Genomic DNA, 19,575 nt, shown 5'->3' on the forward strand with positions numbered 1-19,575 from the left:
ACACACACACACACACACACACACACACACACACACACACACTAAAAGAACACATGACAGATTATAAGAGATACTGTGGGCACAGAACCAACCGGAGCTGCCCACTGCTAAGATGGAGGGAGGATGTGAGCGACAGGGATGAGTCTGGTGCCCTGGACAGAGAGAAGGAACTTGGGGAAAGGAACAATTTTGGGAAGGAGATGGGGAGTTGTTTGGGGCAGGATGAGTCTGAGGTACCAGATAAGGCAGCTAGGTGTCATAGTAGCTGTGTGACCCTGGGCAAGTCACTTAACCTCTTTTCTGTCTCAATTTCCTCAACTAAAATGTAACTATAATGTAATGTAATATAATGCAATACAATACAATATTATACTATACTATAATATAAAATGTAACTATAATACCACCGATCTCCCAGAGATGTTACAAAGATCAAATGAGATGATATTTGTAAAGTTGTTAGCGCAGTGATAGAAGCAAGGTTAGAAAGCACATAGTAGGCACTTAATAAATGCTTGTTCTCTCTTCCATATATAGGGACATTCAAGGAGAGATCTAGGAGTGGCCCTTCAAAGGGACGAGGTCAAGAATAGATCCAGACCTGGGAATTCTCTTCAGAGAGATAAGAATGGAAGCCCTGAGGCAGATAAGGTTGTTAAGTGAGAGATAAAAGCCTTGGGTGGTGTGCTGGTGGTGTGTTGGAGGACAGGTAGAGGAAGAGGAGGTGGAAGAAGAGAAGTCAGGCAGATAGAAAGATGAGAGACAGACAGAGAAAGAGAGACAGAGAGAGAGAGAGAGAGAGAGAGAGAGAGAGAGAGAGAGAGAGAGAATGAATGAGTCCAGGAGGAAGGGATAGCCATCCTATCAGAGGTTACAGATGATGAGGCTTGATGAAGGCCACTGGCCTTGGTGCCATCTGGGTCACTTATGTTTTCCAGTTGTCTGACTCTTTGTGACCCCTTTTGGGGTTTTCTTGGTGAAGATACTAGAGTGCTTTGCCATTTCCTTCTCTGGCTCATTTTACAGATGAAGCAACTTAGGCAAACAGAATCAAATGACTTGCCCAGGGTCACATAGCTACTACGTGTCTGAGGCTGGATTTGACTCCAGAAGAGGAGTCTTCCTGACTCCAGGCTCAGCACTCTATTCACTAAGCCACCCAGTTGCCCATCTGTGGCACTAGTGGTATCTAAAACAGAATTTTCAGTAGAGTGGGGCCAGAACTTAAGACACAAGAAGAATATGAGAATGCAAGGAATCAAGTTTGACCTTATTGGTATCACTGAGGTGTGGTGGTATGAAACCCTTGGTTGAACCAGACAGCTATACCTTATTCAAAAGACACAGGAAAGAGAAAAGAGGACAGAGAATTATATGCTAAAATGGAACAGTCACCTAAGGAAATGCAGAACCAAAAAGGAGAAAGATGGTTAAGAACATCTGGGTGAAGGTCAGTGGAGGGCAAAACATAAATTAATAGCCTAAAGACTATCTAAACAGAGAGGAAATAGATAAGGAATCTGGGAAACCAATCAGAAGCCTAAGGAGGCAGGCTAGAGGTGTGATGAGGAACTTCAATTATCCAGATATCTGCTGGCATTTTCTTTTTTTTGACAAAAGCAGATTCTGTAATCAAACAAATGAAGAACTCTGCAGAGCTAGAGAAAAGGACATCACTGGGACAATGACTGATAGGATTTCAGAATTAAGGAAATCACAGACTCATTGCAATATCTGTGTATATGGAGAAAATATGTTCAATGAAGGATAGAACGCATGCTGGAGGTATAGGGGATAGTCACTGACAAAAGAGAGAAGGCAGAATGGCTTAGCTCTAATTTTGTTTCTCTTTTCTCTGCAAAGCACAAAGACCTTCAGATTGCAAGTGCAGAACAAAAGTGACTAATGGGCTGAGACAGGAGATGGGAAGAGGGCACCTGACTGCCTTGGATGAAATCAAGTCCCCTGGCCCAGATTAAGGACACCCTTGGGTCCTGAAAGAACTGGCAGGGGATTAGGGAGCACTCTCAATGACACCTGGAAGATAACGAACAGGAGAGGTACCACAATACTGGAGAAGGACAAATGTCCTGATTTTCAGGAAAGGAAAATTGAGTCATATAGCTTTGACTCCTGAGAACATTTTAGAATGGCTATTAGAGAAGTTAATGTATATCTAGAAAAGGAAACAGTAATCACAAAGAACCAGCCTAATTTCATTGAGGACGGGTCACGCTCAACTCACCTCGCCTCTCTCTCTCTCTTTTTTTTCTGATTAAGGTCACTAAACCGGTAGATCAAGAATGTTTGACTAAGTATACTATTCTTGTGGAAAAGATAGAAAATGAGGGGGTTGGACTGGATGGTTTCTAAGGCCCCTTCTGGGTGGCTAGGTGGCACCACAGTACACAGAAGGCTGGGTCTGGAGTAAGGAAGACTCCTCTTCCTGAGTTCAAATCTGGCTTGAGACACTTAGTAGGTGTGTGACCCTGGGCAAGTCACTTTACTCTGTTTTCCTCCATTTCCTCATCTGTAAAATGATCTGGAGAAGGAAATGGCAAACCATTCCAATGTCTTTGCTGGTCACAGAGGAGGGTGGCAGTGCCAGGGAAGGACCCTGTTCTGGCAGATGTCAGATCCCAGGTCCCCTGGCACCTCAGGTCCTTGATCTGATCTCCCCTGGGCCTTCCTCTTTATGCCCTTGGGTTCTCTTATCCCACCATATCCCACTCTCAGGGGCTTCCTGACCACATCCCTGCCTCTTACTGGTGCCACCCCGCCATCTTGATCTCATTCTCCCTTTTCATTCCCCAGATATTCCCGGGTCTCCTAACCTTTAATGTTGACCTTGAAGTGCCTACTGTCTTGGCCACCAGATGTAGACACTCGACACTCCCATAGGCCGTGGTCTGTGGCGCTCACAGGTGGCACCTGGAACTCAGAAGTGGTCTTGTCCACTTCCATGATGGCCTTCGATGGCTGTGAATGGTTAATGGGAAACTTGGTTAGTGCATACATAGAGATCATCATGGACACAGGTGTATATCACCCCATATTCATGTAGAGGGAGCAAGGGAGAGTGAAGGGTTAGGAGACCCACATTCCAAACCTACTTCTTTATCTTTTTCTTTTTGGAGGGGGGAGTGCAGGGCAATTGGGGTTAAGTGACTTGCCCAAGGTCATACAGCTAGTAAGTGTTAAGTGTCTGAGGCCAGATTTGAACTCAGGTCCTCCTGACTCCAGGGCCCGTGCTCTATTCACTGCGCCACCTACCTGCCCTGTCCCCTTCCCCCCCCCCCCCCCCCCCTTCTGACACTTTCTAGGTGTATGATTAATCTTGGGCACCTCACTCATCCCCTCCCCTCCCCCCCCCCCCATCTTACTTCTGACACTTTCTAGGTGTATGATTAATCTTGGGCAAGTCACTCATGCCCTCTGAGGTACTTTCATCTGTCAAATGGTGATGCACGCATGCCTGAAGCACCTCCCTCCCCAGAGGGTGGTGAAAGTCTCCTGAAACCCTGCATATAAAGGACAGAATGGAAGAAGCCCCCTGCAGTATGTGTGTGTGTGTGTGTATGTGCGCGCGCGCACGCAAGAGAGAAAGAGAAACAGAGAGAGAGAGAGAAAGGAGAGGGAGGGAGGGAGGGAGGGAGAGAGACAGAGAGACAGAGAGGGGAGGGAGGAAGGGAGAGAGACAGGGAGAGGGGGAGAGAGAGAGACAGAGAGAGACAAAGAGAGAGAAGAGGAAGGAGCTTTGCACCACTGACATTTGCTAGGATGGGGGCTTAGGTTGAGGGCCAAGTGCTCACTGAGGCCAGCTGTGGACTGACCAGAAGGATAATAAAGACATCAGAGTATCATCAGTCTAGAGCCAGAAGATACTGGCTTCCACTTTCTCCTTTTACAGAAGAGGTAACTGAGGCCCAGGAAAAAGAAGTGATTTGTTCAAGGTCACATGCGCAGTAGACATCAGAGGTGTATTTGAACCCAGGTCCCTGCCTCCAGAGCCCTATCCAGGCTCTTTCCATGACCCAGGCTATCAATAGGGGTTCAGAAGGTCAGTGGATGGGATCAGGGTGGACCAACCATGAAAACGGTGTGTGAGGTGAAAGGTCACAGAGGAGAGTTGGAGGGGTCAGGACAGGTGCTGACCATAAAGACAGTGCCATCAGGTCTTCGTAGCTCCATGTTGCCCCGTACAGGGGGCGGGTTCCCCGTGGCTGCACAGCTGACCACAGGCATGGCTCCCACATTGAAGTCCAACTCTGAGGCCATGTTCACGATCTCTGGGATTCGGTCTGGGGGCATTGGAATGGAGATGCTCAAGTGTATAAATATCCACTTGAGGACACATGGACAGGGAAATGGGCTAGGAGCTGCAAAGGTCTCCCTGATTCCTTGCCTACAGTTGAGCCAGGTTGGGCCCCACCCCCATTGCCGTGTCTGGGACCAGGCCCATGTGCCTCCCCCAGGGCCCTCCCCTGGGTGGCCTTCCCCACTCTTCCAGACCTGATTTCTCACAGTGCTCCCCATGCCATCCTGAGGGGCAGACACAGCCACTGAAGCGGTCACACGTGCCTCCATTCTGGCATTGACACTGCAAGGCACAGGAGGCCCCAAACCAGCCGGGGGCACAGGCTAAGGGAACAGAAGGGAGACTGGGTAAGGAGGAAGAGGGGGTACCAGCTGGGGGGTAGACAGAGGGGGCACAAGCTGGGAAGGCAGAGGGGGTACAGGAAGGTGTATAGAGGGGACACAGGGACATTAGCTAAAGAAACAGAAAGGATACTGGGTAAGGAGGAAGAGGGGGGCAGACAGAGGGCACAGAAGCTGGGAGAAGAGAGAGGTAGCACAGGCTGGGGGGGCAGAAGGGGCACAGGTGGGGGGGCAGGAAGGGCACAGGCAGGGGGGCAGGAAGGGCACAGGTGGAAGGGCAGGAGGGGCACAGGTGGAAGGGCAGGAGGCATATATCCAATCTCTGCTGCAGGATTTCCTGCATTCCCTCCAGCTAAGGAGCCTTTCGCTTTAAGGTGACCTTCCTTCTTCTCTGAAAATATATTGTATCTGCCTTTTTATCTGCATACCACCTCCCTCCATTAGAATGTAAACTCCATGAGGGCTGGCAGTTTTTGTGCTTTTGCCTTTTTTGGTCCTGCCCTTTGTAGCATCTGGCCCACAGTAGCCTGTGAGGGTGGAGTGGGCACAGGGGGAGGGGAAAGAGGAATTCCTCTAGTCTGGGGGATGGGGTGACTTCAGGCAGTTGTGGGGATCAGGCAGCATCAGTGTAATCGGGAGGTACCTACCTTCTTGGCATTGGCCACCACCCCAGCCAGACCCACAGGAGCAGCCATAGGGATCTGGGAGGCAGAAGGTGAGGCCCCGGCAGCCGGATGTACCTGGACACTGCTGCTGACAGCCTTGCCCAAAGCGGCCCTCTCTGCAGGCTGGGATAGGCGAGTGTATGGGTGGGTCTGCCCGCCCCACCCTCAGACCCTGTGTCCCAGGAATCCTCCTAGGATCTCCTGGGGCTCTGAGTCCTAAGGCCTCCCCAGTATCTCCAGGGGATCCAGATCTCCTGCTCCTTTCCCTGGGTCCCTGGGTCACATGACAGCCCCTACCCTCAGCCCACCCTTTCTTCCTCCCTTTACCCCAAGCCCAGGTAGCCCTCAGCCTTGGCCCCTCTCCAGCCTCCACCCTGAACACACTGTACCACCAGCCCTCCAGGATCCTGTCGCCCTACTCCATCTTGGTCTATGGATCCCTTACCCTGCTCGCAGCGGGTGCCAGTGAAGCCAGGGGGGCACACACACTCGCCACTCTGGTCATGGCAAATGCCACCATGCAGGCAGTTGGGACAGTCCCTTGTACAGCCTGGCCCCCATCGCCCTGCACTGCAACCTGGGGGAGAGAAATCACTAGCCTGACCTTCTTCCTCATCCTGGCCTGTGCCCATCAGCTTCATGGATAGCCCAGTCCATGTCTCTAACCCCCCTCCCCCCACCTCCCTCCTTCACCCAGGCCTGTGCCCATCAACTTCATGGATAGCCCAGTTCATGTTTCTCACCCCACCCCCCACCTTTCTCCCTCCCCCAGGCCTGTGCCCATCAGCTTCATGGATAGCCCAGTCCATGTTTCTCACTCTACCACCACCCCATATCCTTCCTCTAGTCTGCCCCATTCATGCCAACTCTGACCTCTGACAATGATCCTGAAGAAGGCACTGGCCAGGGGGTTGCCCTGCAAGTAGGTGGCACTGTAGATGCCCCCATCGGAAGCCCTCAGTTTTGGAAACTCCAATGTGAATTTCCCATCCTGGGCCTCATGCCAGTCCAGGGTGTAGAAGTAGGAGCCTGTGGAGGGGGAGAAAAAGGGGAAAGGTGGTGATGGGGGTGGGGTCAGGAACCACCATCTTTGTTCTCTGTTCTGGCCAGCCCACGCCCAGGCTTTGAGGTAAGGTCCTTTTCTGCCTGAGACCCTGGGCTATCTCAGCACTCAGATCAGGAGGAGGTTTCTCTGGGTTTTGGAGGAGACCTGGGCTAATTAGATGTTCTGTTTATTTTGCTTCTGAAAAGGAGATTCTCTAGTATCCACAAAGGAGGAAACAGGGGGACTGCCTGGACTACCTTTTGATACATTGTAGTCCAGCATAGGAACCATGTGACCTGCCCATCATAGGAGCTGACCAGGCCTGGAGAATCCTGGGTCCCCGAGGAGAGGCTCCCAAGCACAGCGTTGTTTCGACAAGTTAGTCTCCCTTTTAGTCTAGTGAAGTTGGGTTGAAGAAAATGGACATGTTTATTCTGAAGTCTCAGGGGACTAATATTTGAAGGTCAGTCTTCTGGGGGAGGGGTTTGCCTTGCTCTACCTGGTCCTTTCAGTGGGCAGAGCCAGGAGTAATGGGGGGAGGCTAAAGGGAGGTCCACTGAGGCTCAGGCTGACTCAAAAGGGAGCGAATTCCCCCTCCTTGGAGATCTGCAGAGAAGTCTGGATGTCAAGGCTTGTTAAAGGTATGCTGAAGAAGAAGAAAGGAATAGTGTTCTGTTGAGGAATATATGAGTGTGTGGGTGGTGGTGAGGGCAGCTTCCCCAGCTCCCCCATGGAGTAGAACAGATAATGGCAGGAAGACTGAGGCAGAACCCTTGCCTGAATGAGGAAGGATGAGTAGGCGCTATGGACTTTGGGATTGCTAGGATCAGCTCTGGAGAAAGAATCAGATGCAGTGGGAGGTGAGGGGGTAGGTCCCAGCATGTCAGAGCATGGGGGAAAGAATCAAGGGACAATTGAATTGATCATCTGGCAGAACCCAGACCTATGGAACTGCAGGGCCTGGTGGGTGGGGACTGGGTCAGGCTCCTCATTCAGGTCAGTGAGGAAAGAGGTGTGCCACAGAGAAAGGGCAGGAGGGAGCCCCAGGGCAGTTTTACCCATCTAAACAAATGTGAGCTAGGAATGGGCACCCTGGAGGCAGATGGGACAGACTTGTCCCTGCCCCCCAGGGTTCCTAGCTTCCCTCCCCAGGATTTCTCCCTCCTAAATGGGCTCAGAGGCAGCCCTGCCTTTTGCCACCAGGGCCATGACTGGCTTGTCCAAACTGGCCCACAGCCTATCTTGGGCTCAACACTGGAAGCGCTTACCAAGGCTTGGTCAATGGAATGGAACAGAGCCTTCCCTACTCTCAGGGGATCCTTGAGGACAAAACGGCAGGCAGATACTGAGGGGATTCTTCCTAGGCTACACAGTAACCATGCGTCCCCTTAGAGGCTGAATACAAGGAGGATAGATACATCTAGCCCTGCTTCCCTCCGTGGTGGCTGGGAGGCTCAAGCAGATGCTGACAGGCCCTCCCGTCTGACAGAGCAGCCTGCTGCCCTTTCCCCTGCTCTGACCCATCCCCCAGCTGTTTGGGACACTCTGCTCGCTCTTCAGGGAGCTCCGTCAGCCTCTTTCAGCCCTGGCTTTGTCGGGTCACTGGGAAGCAACATAGTCCAGATGATGCCCAGTCCCAGATTTTTTTCCACTCCTGGAAAAACTAAGCTGTCCTTTGGCTCAGCTTACCCATTTCCTTTCCCATTCCTGAGCCTGTGTGGTTCCTGTTACCTACTCTGACACTTTTTTTTAGTAACACACTGGGTTTTCTCTTCTGCTTTCCTGCCCCCCCTCCCTCTAATCTTCCCCCTCTGACCAATGAGGACCCCAAATACTCCCGACCACACAGGGTTGTCATGAGGAACATGCTTTATAAAGCATGAATGGGAGATGGTCCCACAGTGGGTGGTGGAACCTGAGATGTGGACACAGAGGTCATAAGACATGATGTCAGCCCATGAAGTGCCCATAGTCTCCGACGGGAGATGAGGCCCCAACACATCACCCTAGGATAAGGGAGGAGTAGCTAGTTAGGAGGGAGGTCTGTATCTAGGGTGCCCAGGAGACATTTACATAGGGCTAATAAGTGGGGTAGCTAGGTGGCACCACCGTGCACAGAGTACCAGGCCTGGAGTCAGGAAGACTCCTCTTTCTGAGTTCAAATCTGACTTCTGACACTTACTAGCTGTGTGACCCTGGGCAAGTCACTGAACGCTGTTTGCCTCGGTTTCCTCATCTGTAAAATGGGGATAATAATAGCACTTCTCTTTCAAGGATGTTGTGAGGATACAATGAGATAGTACATGTAAAATTCTATATAAATGTTAGTTATTATTAGCAGAGAGGAGGGAAAGGACAAGGATGTAGGAGAGAGTGATGATATCCATCCCTACTCCTGGGTTTCTGAGTTGCTTGATCAAGTCACAAGACAGCTGACTTCCCTCTGTACAGGTCTATAATTCACGACTTTAGGCAAACCTTCACTGCTGCTTGGCAATCCAGTTAACTAAGCTTCCCCTCCTTCCTCAAGCCCCCATCTGTGTTCTCCCCTTAACACTTTTCTTCTCCCTCTATATTATCTCACTTGGGGATCTCATCAGCTCCCACAGATTCAATTATTATCTGTATGCAGATGACTCCTAGATTTATTTGTCCAGCCTTTACCTGTCTTCCGACCTCCAGTCCTACATCTCCAGCTGCATCTCAAACTGGATATTCTACAGACATCTGAAACTGTTACTCCTGTGTTTGTAACATTTCTGGCCAGTGCCCCCTTCTCTCCTCCACCAAAGCCACAACTCGGATACTGTTTCTCATCACCTCACTTCTGGACTACTGCACTAAGCCACTGCTTGGGCTCCCTGCCTGCAGTTTCTCCCCATCCTAATCTGTCCTCTACTGACCCTCCTACCACACAGATCTCCATGTCACCTCGGTTATCTTTGGCCTCCTCTGAGCCCTGATCCCCTCCCTTCCTCATGCTCTCGTTCCTTTGCTTTTTTGTATCTCCAGCTCTTGTCTCTTTAAAGCCTCCTTCTCATTTGCCTAGAAATGTGCTTGGATCTCCCAGGTCCTTGGGCCCTTTCTTCCATGCCTTCAAGGGAAGTAGTGTGCCCTATGAGCTGCTATGGATCGATCCAGAACTAGACAGAGCAGACTGGCCTTCTGTTCTTTTCCAGCAGGGTGGAGCAGGGCAGGGGATACCTCTGGGCATGGCACATGTGGATTTCAGCAAGCCCTTTGGCAGAGTCTCCCATGGCCTCCTTATGGACAAGCTGGAGGGAGGAGCCTGGAAGATCGCATCATTAGGTAGATGAATGAGTAGTGATTATTACAATAGATATTATTATGGGCTCTGTGTCAGGATGGTGCAGGAAGTCTCCAGTGGAGCACCCTGGAGATGTGTGCATGGTCCTGTGCTAGTTAACATTTTATCAGTGACTTGAATGACTTGTGGATGGCTCCCTTGTCCAGTATGCAGAGGACATGAAGCTGGAAAGGACCAATCTGACACATGGCAAGAGAGCCCAGGCCTACCAAAAGGTTTGCTATCTCTGCCTGTGTCTCCACGTATCCCTGGAGGAGCAGAGGGTCTGTGAAGGGAGGGCGCCATTCAGGGCTGAGCATTTGGAGGATGGGTCCTGAGGAACTGGGTTCTGGGCTGAGAGTGAGTTCAAGGGCAGGGCTGAAATAGCTAAACATGGGTTTCAGCTCAGACAGTGAAGTGAGAACAGAATGAGGGGTGTGTGTGTGTGTGTGTTTATAGGGTGTGTTGTTGTTTGATTGTTTCAGGCATGTTCAGCTCTTTGTGAACCCATTTGAGTTTTCTTGGCAGAGATACTGGAGTGGTTTGCCGTTTCCTTCTCCAGCTCATTTTACAGGTGAAGAGACTGAGGCAAAGAGGGTGAAGTGCCCAGGGTCACACAGCTAGTGTCTGAAGCCAGACTGAATTTAGGAAGAGGAGTATTAGGCTCTCTAGTCTATCTTCTACATCACTCAGTTGCCCTAAGGGCATGTGTGTATAGGGTATATGCATATGTTTGTGGCATGTTTGTATGCATATGTTCATGTATATATGTGTGTACATGTATAGGGTATTGCAAGTGTGACTACGTGTGGCATATGCACGGTTGGTTTACATACATGTGATGTGTGCACATGTGTGTGATGTGTGTTTGTGTTATACGTACACGTGTATCTAGTGTACATGTACACATGTGTGGCAGTATGTGTACGCATGCATGATATGTGTGTGTTTGGTGTACACACACGTGGTGTGGGTGTGTATACAGGTGGTGTGGATGGGTGTACATGTGTGTGTGGACAGGGCTCAGGAGAGGGTTGTGTTGGGAACCCAAGGGAAGCAACACTGATGATGAGGAGGGTGATGATGGCCAGACCTGGGATATGGCTAGTCGAGGGGATTGCCAGGGAGAAGATGCAGGAGAGCGCCCCTGGGGCACTGAGGGGAAGGCAGAACAGCTAAGAGTCATGAGCCAGAAAGCGGCAGAGGTAGTGTTTGAACCCAGGCTTCCCTAACCACTGCACTCCACTGCCTCTAGAACAACAGCTGGTGCCTGGGTCATGCCTCTGGTCACACAATCCTCTTGCCAGATCCATGAGGCAGACGGTTGTGCTCTCATTATCTCTGCTTTGCAGGTGAGGCCAGGAGGCTCCGAAAGGTGAAGGGACTTTCCCAAAGTTGCACAGATGCTAAGAGGCAGAGCTGGCCCTTGAACCCAGGGCTAAAGCCACACAACTGGTTAAGTTTAGGAAGTGCTGGTGGCAGAGGAAGAGAGTCTTACAGAACTGATGCGATGGTGCCAGGTGATGGGGAGGTCTAAGGCGCAGCATGTCAGCTCATGGTCAGAGTGAGGGGGAGGGCCGGGGAAACCAGGGCACAAGATGGACGGGCTGGATCACTGCTAGGGAGCCGGCATCCATGAGGATGAGTGGGATCAGGATGCTAATGGACTGAGGCTGCCGCCCACTTGGAGGAAGAGGGGTCATTTTGGAGGTCAGCGAGAGGTGAGGAGAAGGTTCAGAGAAGGAAAGATGGTGGCAGAGTGAAGTCTTAAAGTGGTGATGGGGGCAAGAAGGCTTCCTGCCCTTCCTCTTAGCCTCTGGGGTGTGTGTGTGTGTGTGTGTGTGACTGTGTGTGTGGTATGTGTAATGAGTGTGTGTGTGTGTGTGGTGTATGTGTAGTATGTGGTGTATGTGTGGTGAGTGTGTGTGTGGTGTATGTGTGGTGAGTGTGTGCGTGTCGTGTATGTGTAATGTGTGGTATGTGTGGTGAGTGTGTGTGGTGTGTGTGAGTGTGTGCCCACATGAGTGTGCACAGTCCATCAGGAGAAGGACAATTAGGACAGTGGCAATTGAGATGAGATGCCAGGAGAGATGGAGGATGAGGTGGGAGGTGAGGTGACTCCCAAGAAAACAGTGAGGCAGGTGGAGCCTGGGGCCCACCAGAATGGGACTGTTGGCAGTGCGCTACTGGGGGGCCAGGAGTAAGGAGGAGAAGGAAGGAGGGTACAGTCAATAAAGGAGGAGAGAAGAACTAGCAGGGAGTCTTGGGGAGGAGAAATGCCAGACCAGAGTGTCCTTTCCCGGCCTCTGTGTTGCCCCAGCTCCACTGAGGCCAGGTTAATATTCCTAAAACTCCTTGTCCCCCCTGACAAATCCTGCAGCTCTCCATCTCAGCACCTGGCTAAGCTCTCATCACACTCTTCTCCAGAAGATGGTTATCGGGTCCAGAGCCCTTCTTCCTATTAAATGAGCTCTCTGAAGACAGGGGCATCTTAGTCACTGATGTATCCCCTCACCCCTTCCCTATTCCCCTCAGTGCCCAGTGCAGGACCCTGCAAATGACAGGGGTCAGGAAAGCCCGCTGGGGCAGATGGAATACCAACTGCCTGTTCTCCAGATGTACCCGAGCAAGGGCCTAGGCATGGGGAATGCTGCCCTCATGGAGCCTTCTCTCTGGCTTGGCTGGAGCCGAGGGAACACAGCTGGACAGGGCGAGTGGTGCCAAATTGTGGAGAGCCTTGAATGCCAGGCCAAGGAATCCAAAATCACTCTAGCCAATAATGAGCTACTGAACATGGAGTGTCTGACCAGCTCCCTGTGTAAGGAGGGTCATTCAGGCTGGCACAGAGTGAGAATGAGGGAAAGCAGGGAACTGTTAGTGCTGGTGATGGAGTGGGTCTGCCCTGGGCCTCTGCCCTTCCAGCTCAAGGGCCCCTCTTGTAGGATCCCCTCTTGTAGGATCCCAGAATGTGGTGGGGCCTGCAGACATTGCCTAGTCCAGCCTTCTCATTTTACAAACTGGGAAATAGAGGCCTGGGGAGGGGGGCATGTTCTGGGCAACACAGAAGGTGTGGCACGTGGCCGTGGGTGTCGGTGTTTGTGTCTACCAGTGCATGGGGGCGGGGAGGGCTGGCACTCACCATTACTCTTCCAAATCACATCTTCTTGTTTTTCTGTGCAGATTCGAGCAGACAGCACAGCTGTGTCTCCAACATTCACGGTGTGAGTCACCTTGTCTGGGAGCAGGTGGGCTGGGAGCCCAGGGTGAGGTCAGGGGCAGGTAGGGCCAGTGTCAGCCCTGACCCCCCATTTTGTCCCACTCTGCACTCCCAGCCCCAGCTTACCCCCAGGACTGTTGTGGACGTAGATCACACGTGTGCGCCTGGCTCCGCCGATGCAGGAAAACACTCCGATGAGGTCAGAGGGCTGGGAGAAACCCCGAAGGGTGATGTGACGAGATCCATTTCTTGTAGAATGTAGGGGCTGGCGAGGTGGGAAGGTCCGAACAATGCGGTCATCCTTCTCCAGAAGCAGCGGAGGGTCCCACACCTCTAGGCCCCGCCCTGCCCCAGGCTCTCCAGACACACAGGTCAGAAAAAAGCGTTGTGGGTCTGTGAGGCGAAGGTCTGCCAGCAGCGTGAGGTCCATAACTGCCCCTATGGTTCAAGATAGAAGACTGAGCCCCTGACCCAGGGCCCCAACTGACCACTGGATGACTCTGATGGACCCAGGACTCCATGACCCCCACTAACCCCCATGTCATCCTCAGCTTCTAGTGAGGGTGGAGTACAACCCAGCCCGGTCTGAGCCTGAGGGGACAGAAAATAGCCTTGCGGCTTGTCTCTGGGGTCAAGACTTACCTACTCGGGAGCTAAGAAGGAAGAGGAGGAGAAGAAGGGGGCCTCCTTGGCCCATGGCCCAAGGATAGAGTCAGGCCTGGTCCTCCCTGTGGGCTGCTCAGCTGTGGCCCCACAGTTTGTTTCTGGAAAGTGTCTGGGCCTCTGTCTGGTTCCCTTGTGGTCAGAGTGAGTTTCTGCGTTGGTCTAGGTCCCTGCCCATCAGTGTGGCCTGGTCAGAATGTATGTGTGAGCATAGATGGTGTGTGTGTATTAGTGAGTGTCCCCACCTGGCAATGGGTGTGTTGCCATCAGTGTTTGTGGGTCAGTGTGTATGAGGCTTGATGCTGGCGTCTAGGTTGGTGTGTGTGTCCTCCTCACAGGGCCCCAGGAGGAAATGAGGCAGCTGGGGCTGGGATGGAGGTAGTGGTGTGTGTGAAGGGGAGGGGAAAGGGAAGTTGGGAAGGAAGGGTCAGGAAGCTCAGGATCTGGGGTTCCCTTCCTTTCTCAGGGGCCTTGGGTGTCCTCATGGCACGAGGGAAGGGGCTTCATTTCCCAGGCTGGTCAGGACAACTAGGGGGGAACCCCCCCTAAGGCTGGGGGCACCATAGTGCCCCCTCCCTCTCCTCCTCTGGCTGGCCACCCTGCCCCCTCCCAGCCCCTAGGCAGGAAAAGGAGGAAACAGGTTGGGCTTCCGACCATTCAGGGGGAGGGAAAGGGGCAGGGGCTAGGGCAGGGAGAAGGAAAGGAGGAGGGCCATTGTTCTGGGTCTGGACTGGGCGGGCAGACGTAGGAGAGTCCACCTCCCCTCCCACCTTCTCCCAAGGAGGACGCACTCATCCCCATCATGTGCCCACTCCGGCAGCCCTGCTCAGGGGTCCCTCCCACGTCCACACCCTGGTTCAGGCTGCTAGATACCCCTCCCCTTGCACACTCATGGACACCGACAAGCCTCGAACACGGGAGGTGGTCACTAAACACTGGTCCAAGGAACAGAACGCATCCGACCTCCTTCTAGCCAGGTCTGCAGGAATTCCCAACAAACATGGCCCCACCCACTGCCTCAGGCCCCACCCACGCCCTCCCAGGCAGCGTGGGCCCCTCCCACCTTGGCCCGTTGCAGCTTTGGGGAGGACGGACGGGAAGGTTCGCCCCGCCCACGTATCTCCCTCCCCGCTTTGCTCCCGCCCCCGTGAGCCAGGTACAGAACCGCCCCCAGGCCAGGTAGGCCACGCCCCTTTGGGGCAGGTACGCCCCTGCCCCTGCCCGTTGGCCCCGGAAGTCTAGATCAGGAGCCGCAGGTACGGCTGTCCGGCGGAGGGCAGGAGAGCTGGGTCCTCTGACTTTAGGTAGTGTGAAGAGCCTGATTGTGCACCTGGGAGTGAGCGGGTCCTTGGGTGGTGGTGTGTGTGTTTGTGTGTGCATGCTAGTTTATCGCCCTGGGGGGGAGGGGCCGTGCGTGTCCCTAGGGTGATCACTGGATTGGGTGTCAGTGGGTATATGACCCTGGTGGTGACTCGAGGGGCGTCGGTGTGTGTCCTTGTGGGTTGTGGTGGTTGGTGCATGCGTGTATGTTCTGGTCGGCGGCGGGGGCGTGGGGGTGGTCGAAGGGGCACCCTGTGCAGGTTCTGTCGCTGGCGGGTGGGGCTCCCTCAGCACTGACATTTGTAGGCTCCTCTAGTTAGAAATGACACTCCCTAAAGGGCTTCCTCCTGAGCTCTTTTCCAGGCACCTACTGATTCCTGGGTCTTCCCCTTCATCCTACAGAACGACACCTTTGTGTTGTGTCTTCAGCATGTCTCTGTGTGTGTGTGCAGGGCATGTTGTGGGCCAGGGCAGGGCCCAGAGGTTGTCTTGGAGATTCCTCCAAGAGGCTTTGGGGATTCGTGTGTGTGTGTGTGTGTGTGTGTTAAGCCCCCACCAAAGGCTCCAAGACGCAGAACTTAGGAGGAGGAGGATGACAACCGTGTTCCTGACAGGATGGCTAGGATTTTCATTCCTCTCTTCATCTCCCCAATTCTTCCCCTGGCATCCCTGCTCTGATGCTAAAAAATCCTTTATCAGGCTTCTACCACAGACTAGGTGTGGGGGTTACAATGACAAGAACAAGCAGTCCCTGCCTGAGGAGCTTATATTCCACTTGGGGTACAAATAGGGAAATAGCAGATGGCCAGAGGAGGGAGGGAGTGCTAAGAGAGGGGTGGGGATCAAGAAGGACTTCCTGTAGAAGGTGGCACCTGAGATAATCACTGATGGAAGGTTTCCTAAGAGGCAGAGCTGAGGAGGGAGGGCATACCAGGCATGAGGGACAGCTGCTATAAAGGTTCAGAGGTGGGAAGTGGAAAACTTGAGTTTAAGAAAACAAATAGACCATCATAGTTGTAAGGTAAAGTGATGTGGGGTAACCATGTAAAAGCAGGCTAGAGCTAGCCTGTAAAGGGCTTTAAATGCCATTTTCCCCCCTCAGAGGCAATAGGGAGCCACTGAAATTTCTTGAATAGCAGAGTTATATCTGTGCCTTAGGAAGAGGATTTTGTCAACACTGTGGAGATGAATTGGAGAGGGAGAATTGTGGAAGCAAGGAGAGTGAAGTGATAATGATAGCTACCATTTAATATGGTGCTTTGATCTTTGTCAAGTGCTGTGCCTCTATTAACCCCTTTGATCTTGAAACAGCCCTGTGGGGTTGTTGTTGTAGTCAGTCAGCAAGCATTTATGAAGGACCCACTATGAGCCAGGCACTGTGCGACTAAGCAGGATACAAAAGAAGGTTAAACCCAGTCCTTGCTCTCAAGAAGCTCAGTCTAATGAAGGAAAAAACATGTCAACAATTATGTACAGACAAGCTGTATGCAGGATAAATCGGAGGTAACGGGCAGAGGGAAGACACCAGCATTGAGGGGAATAGTTCAGGCTATCATAGAGGATGGGATTTTATCTGATACTTGGAGAAAGTCTGGGACCCCAGGAAAGCTAGAAGGAGGCACCACTGAGGAGGGAGAGATTTTCAGGTATAGGGGACAACAATGAAAATGCCTGTTGGAGGGAGGAAGAAGAGCAAGCCAGCCAGTGTCACGGGAGCAAAGAGGAGGGGGTGGATATGAGGAATGAGAAGGGAAGAAGGGATTGGGTGACAGAAGGCTCGAAAAACTAACTAGGATTTGGTACTTGATTCTGGAGGTAGCAGGGAGCCACTGGGATAGACTGAATGGAGTGGTGGGGTGGGGTGGGGGTAAGATGGTCAGGCTTTCACTTTAGGAGATCAATGGGACAGCTCAGTGGAGGGTGGAGTGGAGTAGAGAGAGACTTGGAGGAGGGAGAGCCACCAGGAGGCTATTCTAGTAGTCCACGTGGGAGGTGATAAGGACCTGCACCTGAGTGGGGACTGTGTCAGAGGAGAGAAGGCAAGATGTTACAGAGGTAAAATTGACAGGCCTTTCCAGCTGATTAGATATAGGGGGTGAGAAAAGGGTCAAGCATGGTGCCTAGGTTTTGATCCTGGGTGACTGGGAAGATGGTGGTGTCCTTGGTGGTAATAGGGAAGTTAGAAGGGGTGGGGATGGCTAAGGGGGAAGATAATGAGTTCATTTTTTAACATACTGAGCTTAAGATGTCTATGAGATAATAGAGTTTGAAATGTCCAATAGGCAGTTGGAGATGGGAGACTGGAGGTCAGGGAAGAGGGAGGACAAATAAATCTGTGATTCATCTACACAGAGATGGTGAAGTTTATTGGGAGGAGACAGAATCAGTTCCAGGGCAGAACCTTGGGGAGCACGAACAGTTAATGTGCTTGATTGACCGGGATGAAGATTCAGCAAAAGACAGAAGGAAAAGTCAGCCAGGTAGGAGGAGAACCAGGAAAGAGCAGTCTCCTAAAAGAGAGAAGAGGGTAACAAGGAGAAGATGGCAACCATTGGTACCAAAGGCTACAAGCAAGGTCAAGAAGGATGAGGTTCAAGAAAGGGCCCTTACATTTGGCTATTAAGAGATCACTGGTAACTTTGGAGGGAGCAGTTATGTTGAATGATGGGGTCAAGAACTAAAGTGTAGAGCTTTAAGAAGAGAAGGGAGGAGCCACAAGAGGGAGAAGGGTTACAGGATGATAACTAGCACGGGTAGATGGATCCAAAGAGGGTGTTTGGAGGATGGAGGAGTCATGGGTGCTTTTGTCCACAATATAGAAACAGCCAGTAGGCAGGAAGAGATGGAAGATAAGTGAAAGATGATGGAAGATAGAGAGGGCAATCTGCTAGAGAAGATGGGATGGCTTGTGTATATAGAAGATTTCACCATGGCAAGGAGAAGGGCTACCTCTTCACATGAGATGGATGAAGCAGGGAATAGTGGTAGAAGGCGTCTGGAAAGGAAGGAGAAGAAGGAAACAAGCATGCATTATGCACCTACTGTGTGCCCAGGAATACACAGCTAAGTGTCTGAGGCCGGATCTGAACTAAGGTTTTCCCAACTCTAGGCCCAGCACTCTATCCACTGAGCCACCAGCCTGCCTCAGTGGTGACCTGAGATGCAGATGAAGGGAGGAGAGAGTCTTAGAGTAGATGTTGTCAGGGGTGGGGTTGAGTGGGGTGGGAATAAGGGATTAGGTAGAGGAGGACACAGAATGGTATTTGAATGATGACAGCTAGGGTTTGGGAATTACTATGATGGGGAGGGTATGATCACAACGGGGAGTTGGGTAATCATAAGGATTTGAATGAACCTGGGTGATTACCATGTGAGTAGAGAGGGGGAGACAGGTGAAGAGGTAGAAGCAGCTAGATTTGTTGCCTGGTTAGGTGTGTGTGTGTGTGTGTGTGTGTGTGTGTGTGTTGGGTACTGAGAGAGATTGAGCAGCTGAGGATGAGGTGAGAAGCCTGGGGGATGAGGACAGACAGAGAGTTTGGGGAGAGGCTCCTCCTCTTCCAGACAGGGCCTTATACAGACCTTTTTCTTCCCTCCCTTCCTAGGTTCTTCAGACCTGGAGAGTCACTTTCCTCTCTGATTCCTGAGACTCCTTCACAGCTGTGAGTCAAAGGGCACCCTGAGCTCTGTGGTCTCCTAAGATCCAAGACTGGTCCTTGAGGTTGGTAGTAAAGGAAGGAGGAGGCAGCCTCAGGACCATGACGGAAGCAAACACAAGTGAGTGCGGTGATGGGGTGGCAGGGAGCTGTGGGCACCACTTGCCAGGCTTGATTTCTCCTTCCTGGGGTTACCCCCCCCCTATCCTGCAGTGGGCATGAGATCTGAGAGGGACAGGGGAGCGAGCAGATCTCCTCTCCAGGGCCTTCATCTTGTCCTGTTCTTCTCCCTCAGCCTTTTCTCAGAGGCCTTTCTTTCTATGCCCTCAGTGACTTTTCCTTTTGGCAGTTGCCCCAGCCCCCAGAGCCCCGGACTGGTTGTGCCTCTAGCAGAAGCTTCTCAGCTTGTGTTTTTGTCTCTGCAGTAAGTCCAGAGACCTCAATGACCTCGGCCGAACCAGAGGCAGGGGCTGGGACTGCAACCATGGCCTGGCCTGCTCTAGTTGGTGTAATCCTCGCGGCCGTGCTGCTCTCTCTTCTCATTGCGCTGGCTGCCAAATGCCATGTCTGCCGCCAGCACCGGGCCAGCTATGGGCACCGCCCACTCTCTGGATCAGGAAAGATCGTTCCTTTTGGTCTTCCCCATGATGATGATAAGGATGATGACGGCTTCATTGAGGACAACTACATCCAGCCAGAGGCTGAGGGGCCCAGGCCAGGAGTCAGTGAGGCCCAGTTTTCCCTCTGAACCCAGCCTCTTTTTCACTGCCACTTCTTTTCCCTTTACTGTTCTCAGGAATGCCCAATAAACCCAGACCTAAAGACTGCAAAGACCGCTCTGCCCTGTCTCTGGTTGAAGGGGGTGGAAGGGCACAGAGGGTCTGAGGGAAGCATGGGCAGAGTGGACACCCTAGACTCTGGCGCAGTATGGTATGGGTAGGAGTGTTGGAGGCATGGTGGATGCAGGGAAGTGTGAATGGTGTGGGGGTAGTGCCCCCTTTGGGTCAGTCGTCCTTTCTCCCTATCCTAGCCCTGGCAAGAAGGGT

General features: G+C 52.2%; 2 protein-coding genes across 5 annotated transcripts in view; one reads left to right on the forward strand and one right to left on the reverse strand.

Annotated features, from left to right (window-relative positions):
• LOC138164761 (tyrosine-protein kinase receptor Tie-1-like) overlaps positions 1-14,172 on the reverse strand; it is a 32,879-nt gene extending 18,707 nt beyond the window's left edge. The window contains exons 1-9 of the mRNA XM_069092724.1: positions 13,536-14,172; positions 13,020-13,331; positions 12,816-12,926; positions 6,198-6,353; positions 5,770-5,901; positions 5,307-5,447; positions 4,513-4,641; positions 4,156-4,301; positions 2,835-2,979 (exon numbers count right to left, since the gene is read on the reverse strand). Of these exons, the coding sequence (XP_068948825.1) occupies positions 2,835-2,979; positions 4,156-4,301; positions 4,513-4,641; positions 5,307-5,447; positions 5,770-5,901; positions 6,198-6,353; positions 12,816-12,926; positions 13,020-13,331; positions 13,536-13,590 (1,327 nt within the window). The 5' untranslated portion in view covers positions 13,591-14,172. The remainder of the gene's footprint in view (positions 1-2,834; positions 2,980-4,155; positions 4,302-4,512; positions 4,642-5,306; positions 5,448-5,769; positions 5,902-6,197; positions 6,354-12,815; positions 12,927-13,019; positions 13,332-13,535) is intronic.
• Positions 14,173-14,679: 507 nt separating this feature from the next.
• On the forward strand, positions 14,680-19,360 carry LOC138165073 (type III endosome membrane protein TEMP-like). Of its 4 annotated transcripts, XM_069093205.1 has the most exons (5): positions 14,759-14,860; positions 17,229-17,356; positions 18,479-18,576; positions 18,630-18,650; positions 18,955-19,360. In XM_069093205.1, the coding sequence occupies exons 4-5, from the start codon at positions 18,632-18,634 to the stop codon at positions 19,275-19,277; spliced, it is 342 nt and encodes a 113-aa protein (XP_068949306.1). In that variant the 5' UTR covers positions 14,759-14,860; positions 17,229-17,356; positions 18,479-18,576; positions 18,630-18,631; the 3' UTR covers positions 19,278-19,360. The 4 variants fall into 4 exon arrangements, with proteins under 4 accessions (XP_068949305.1, XP_068949304.1, XP_068949303.1 ...); XM_069093204.1 differs by lacking the exon at positions 17,229-17,356 and having other exon boundaries at positions 14,680-14,812; XM_069093203.1 differs by lacking the exon at positions 17,229-17,356 and having other exon boundaries at positions 14,734-14,860.
• Positions 19,361-19,575: the final 215 nt, after the last annotated feature.

The sequence above is a fragment of the Petaurus breviceps genome, unplaced genomic scaffold, assembly GCF_028583685.1.
Source record: "Petaurus breviceps papuanus isolate PSGF00001 unplaced genomic scaffold, PetGlider_PUasm1.0 207, whole genome shotgun sequence".
NCBI classification, from domain to species: domain Eukaryota; kingdom Metazoa; phylum Chordata; class Mammalia; order Diprotodontia; family Petauridae; genus Petaurus; species Petaurus breviceps.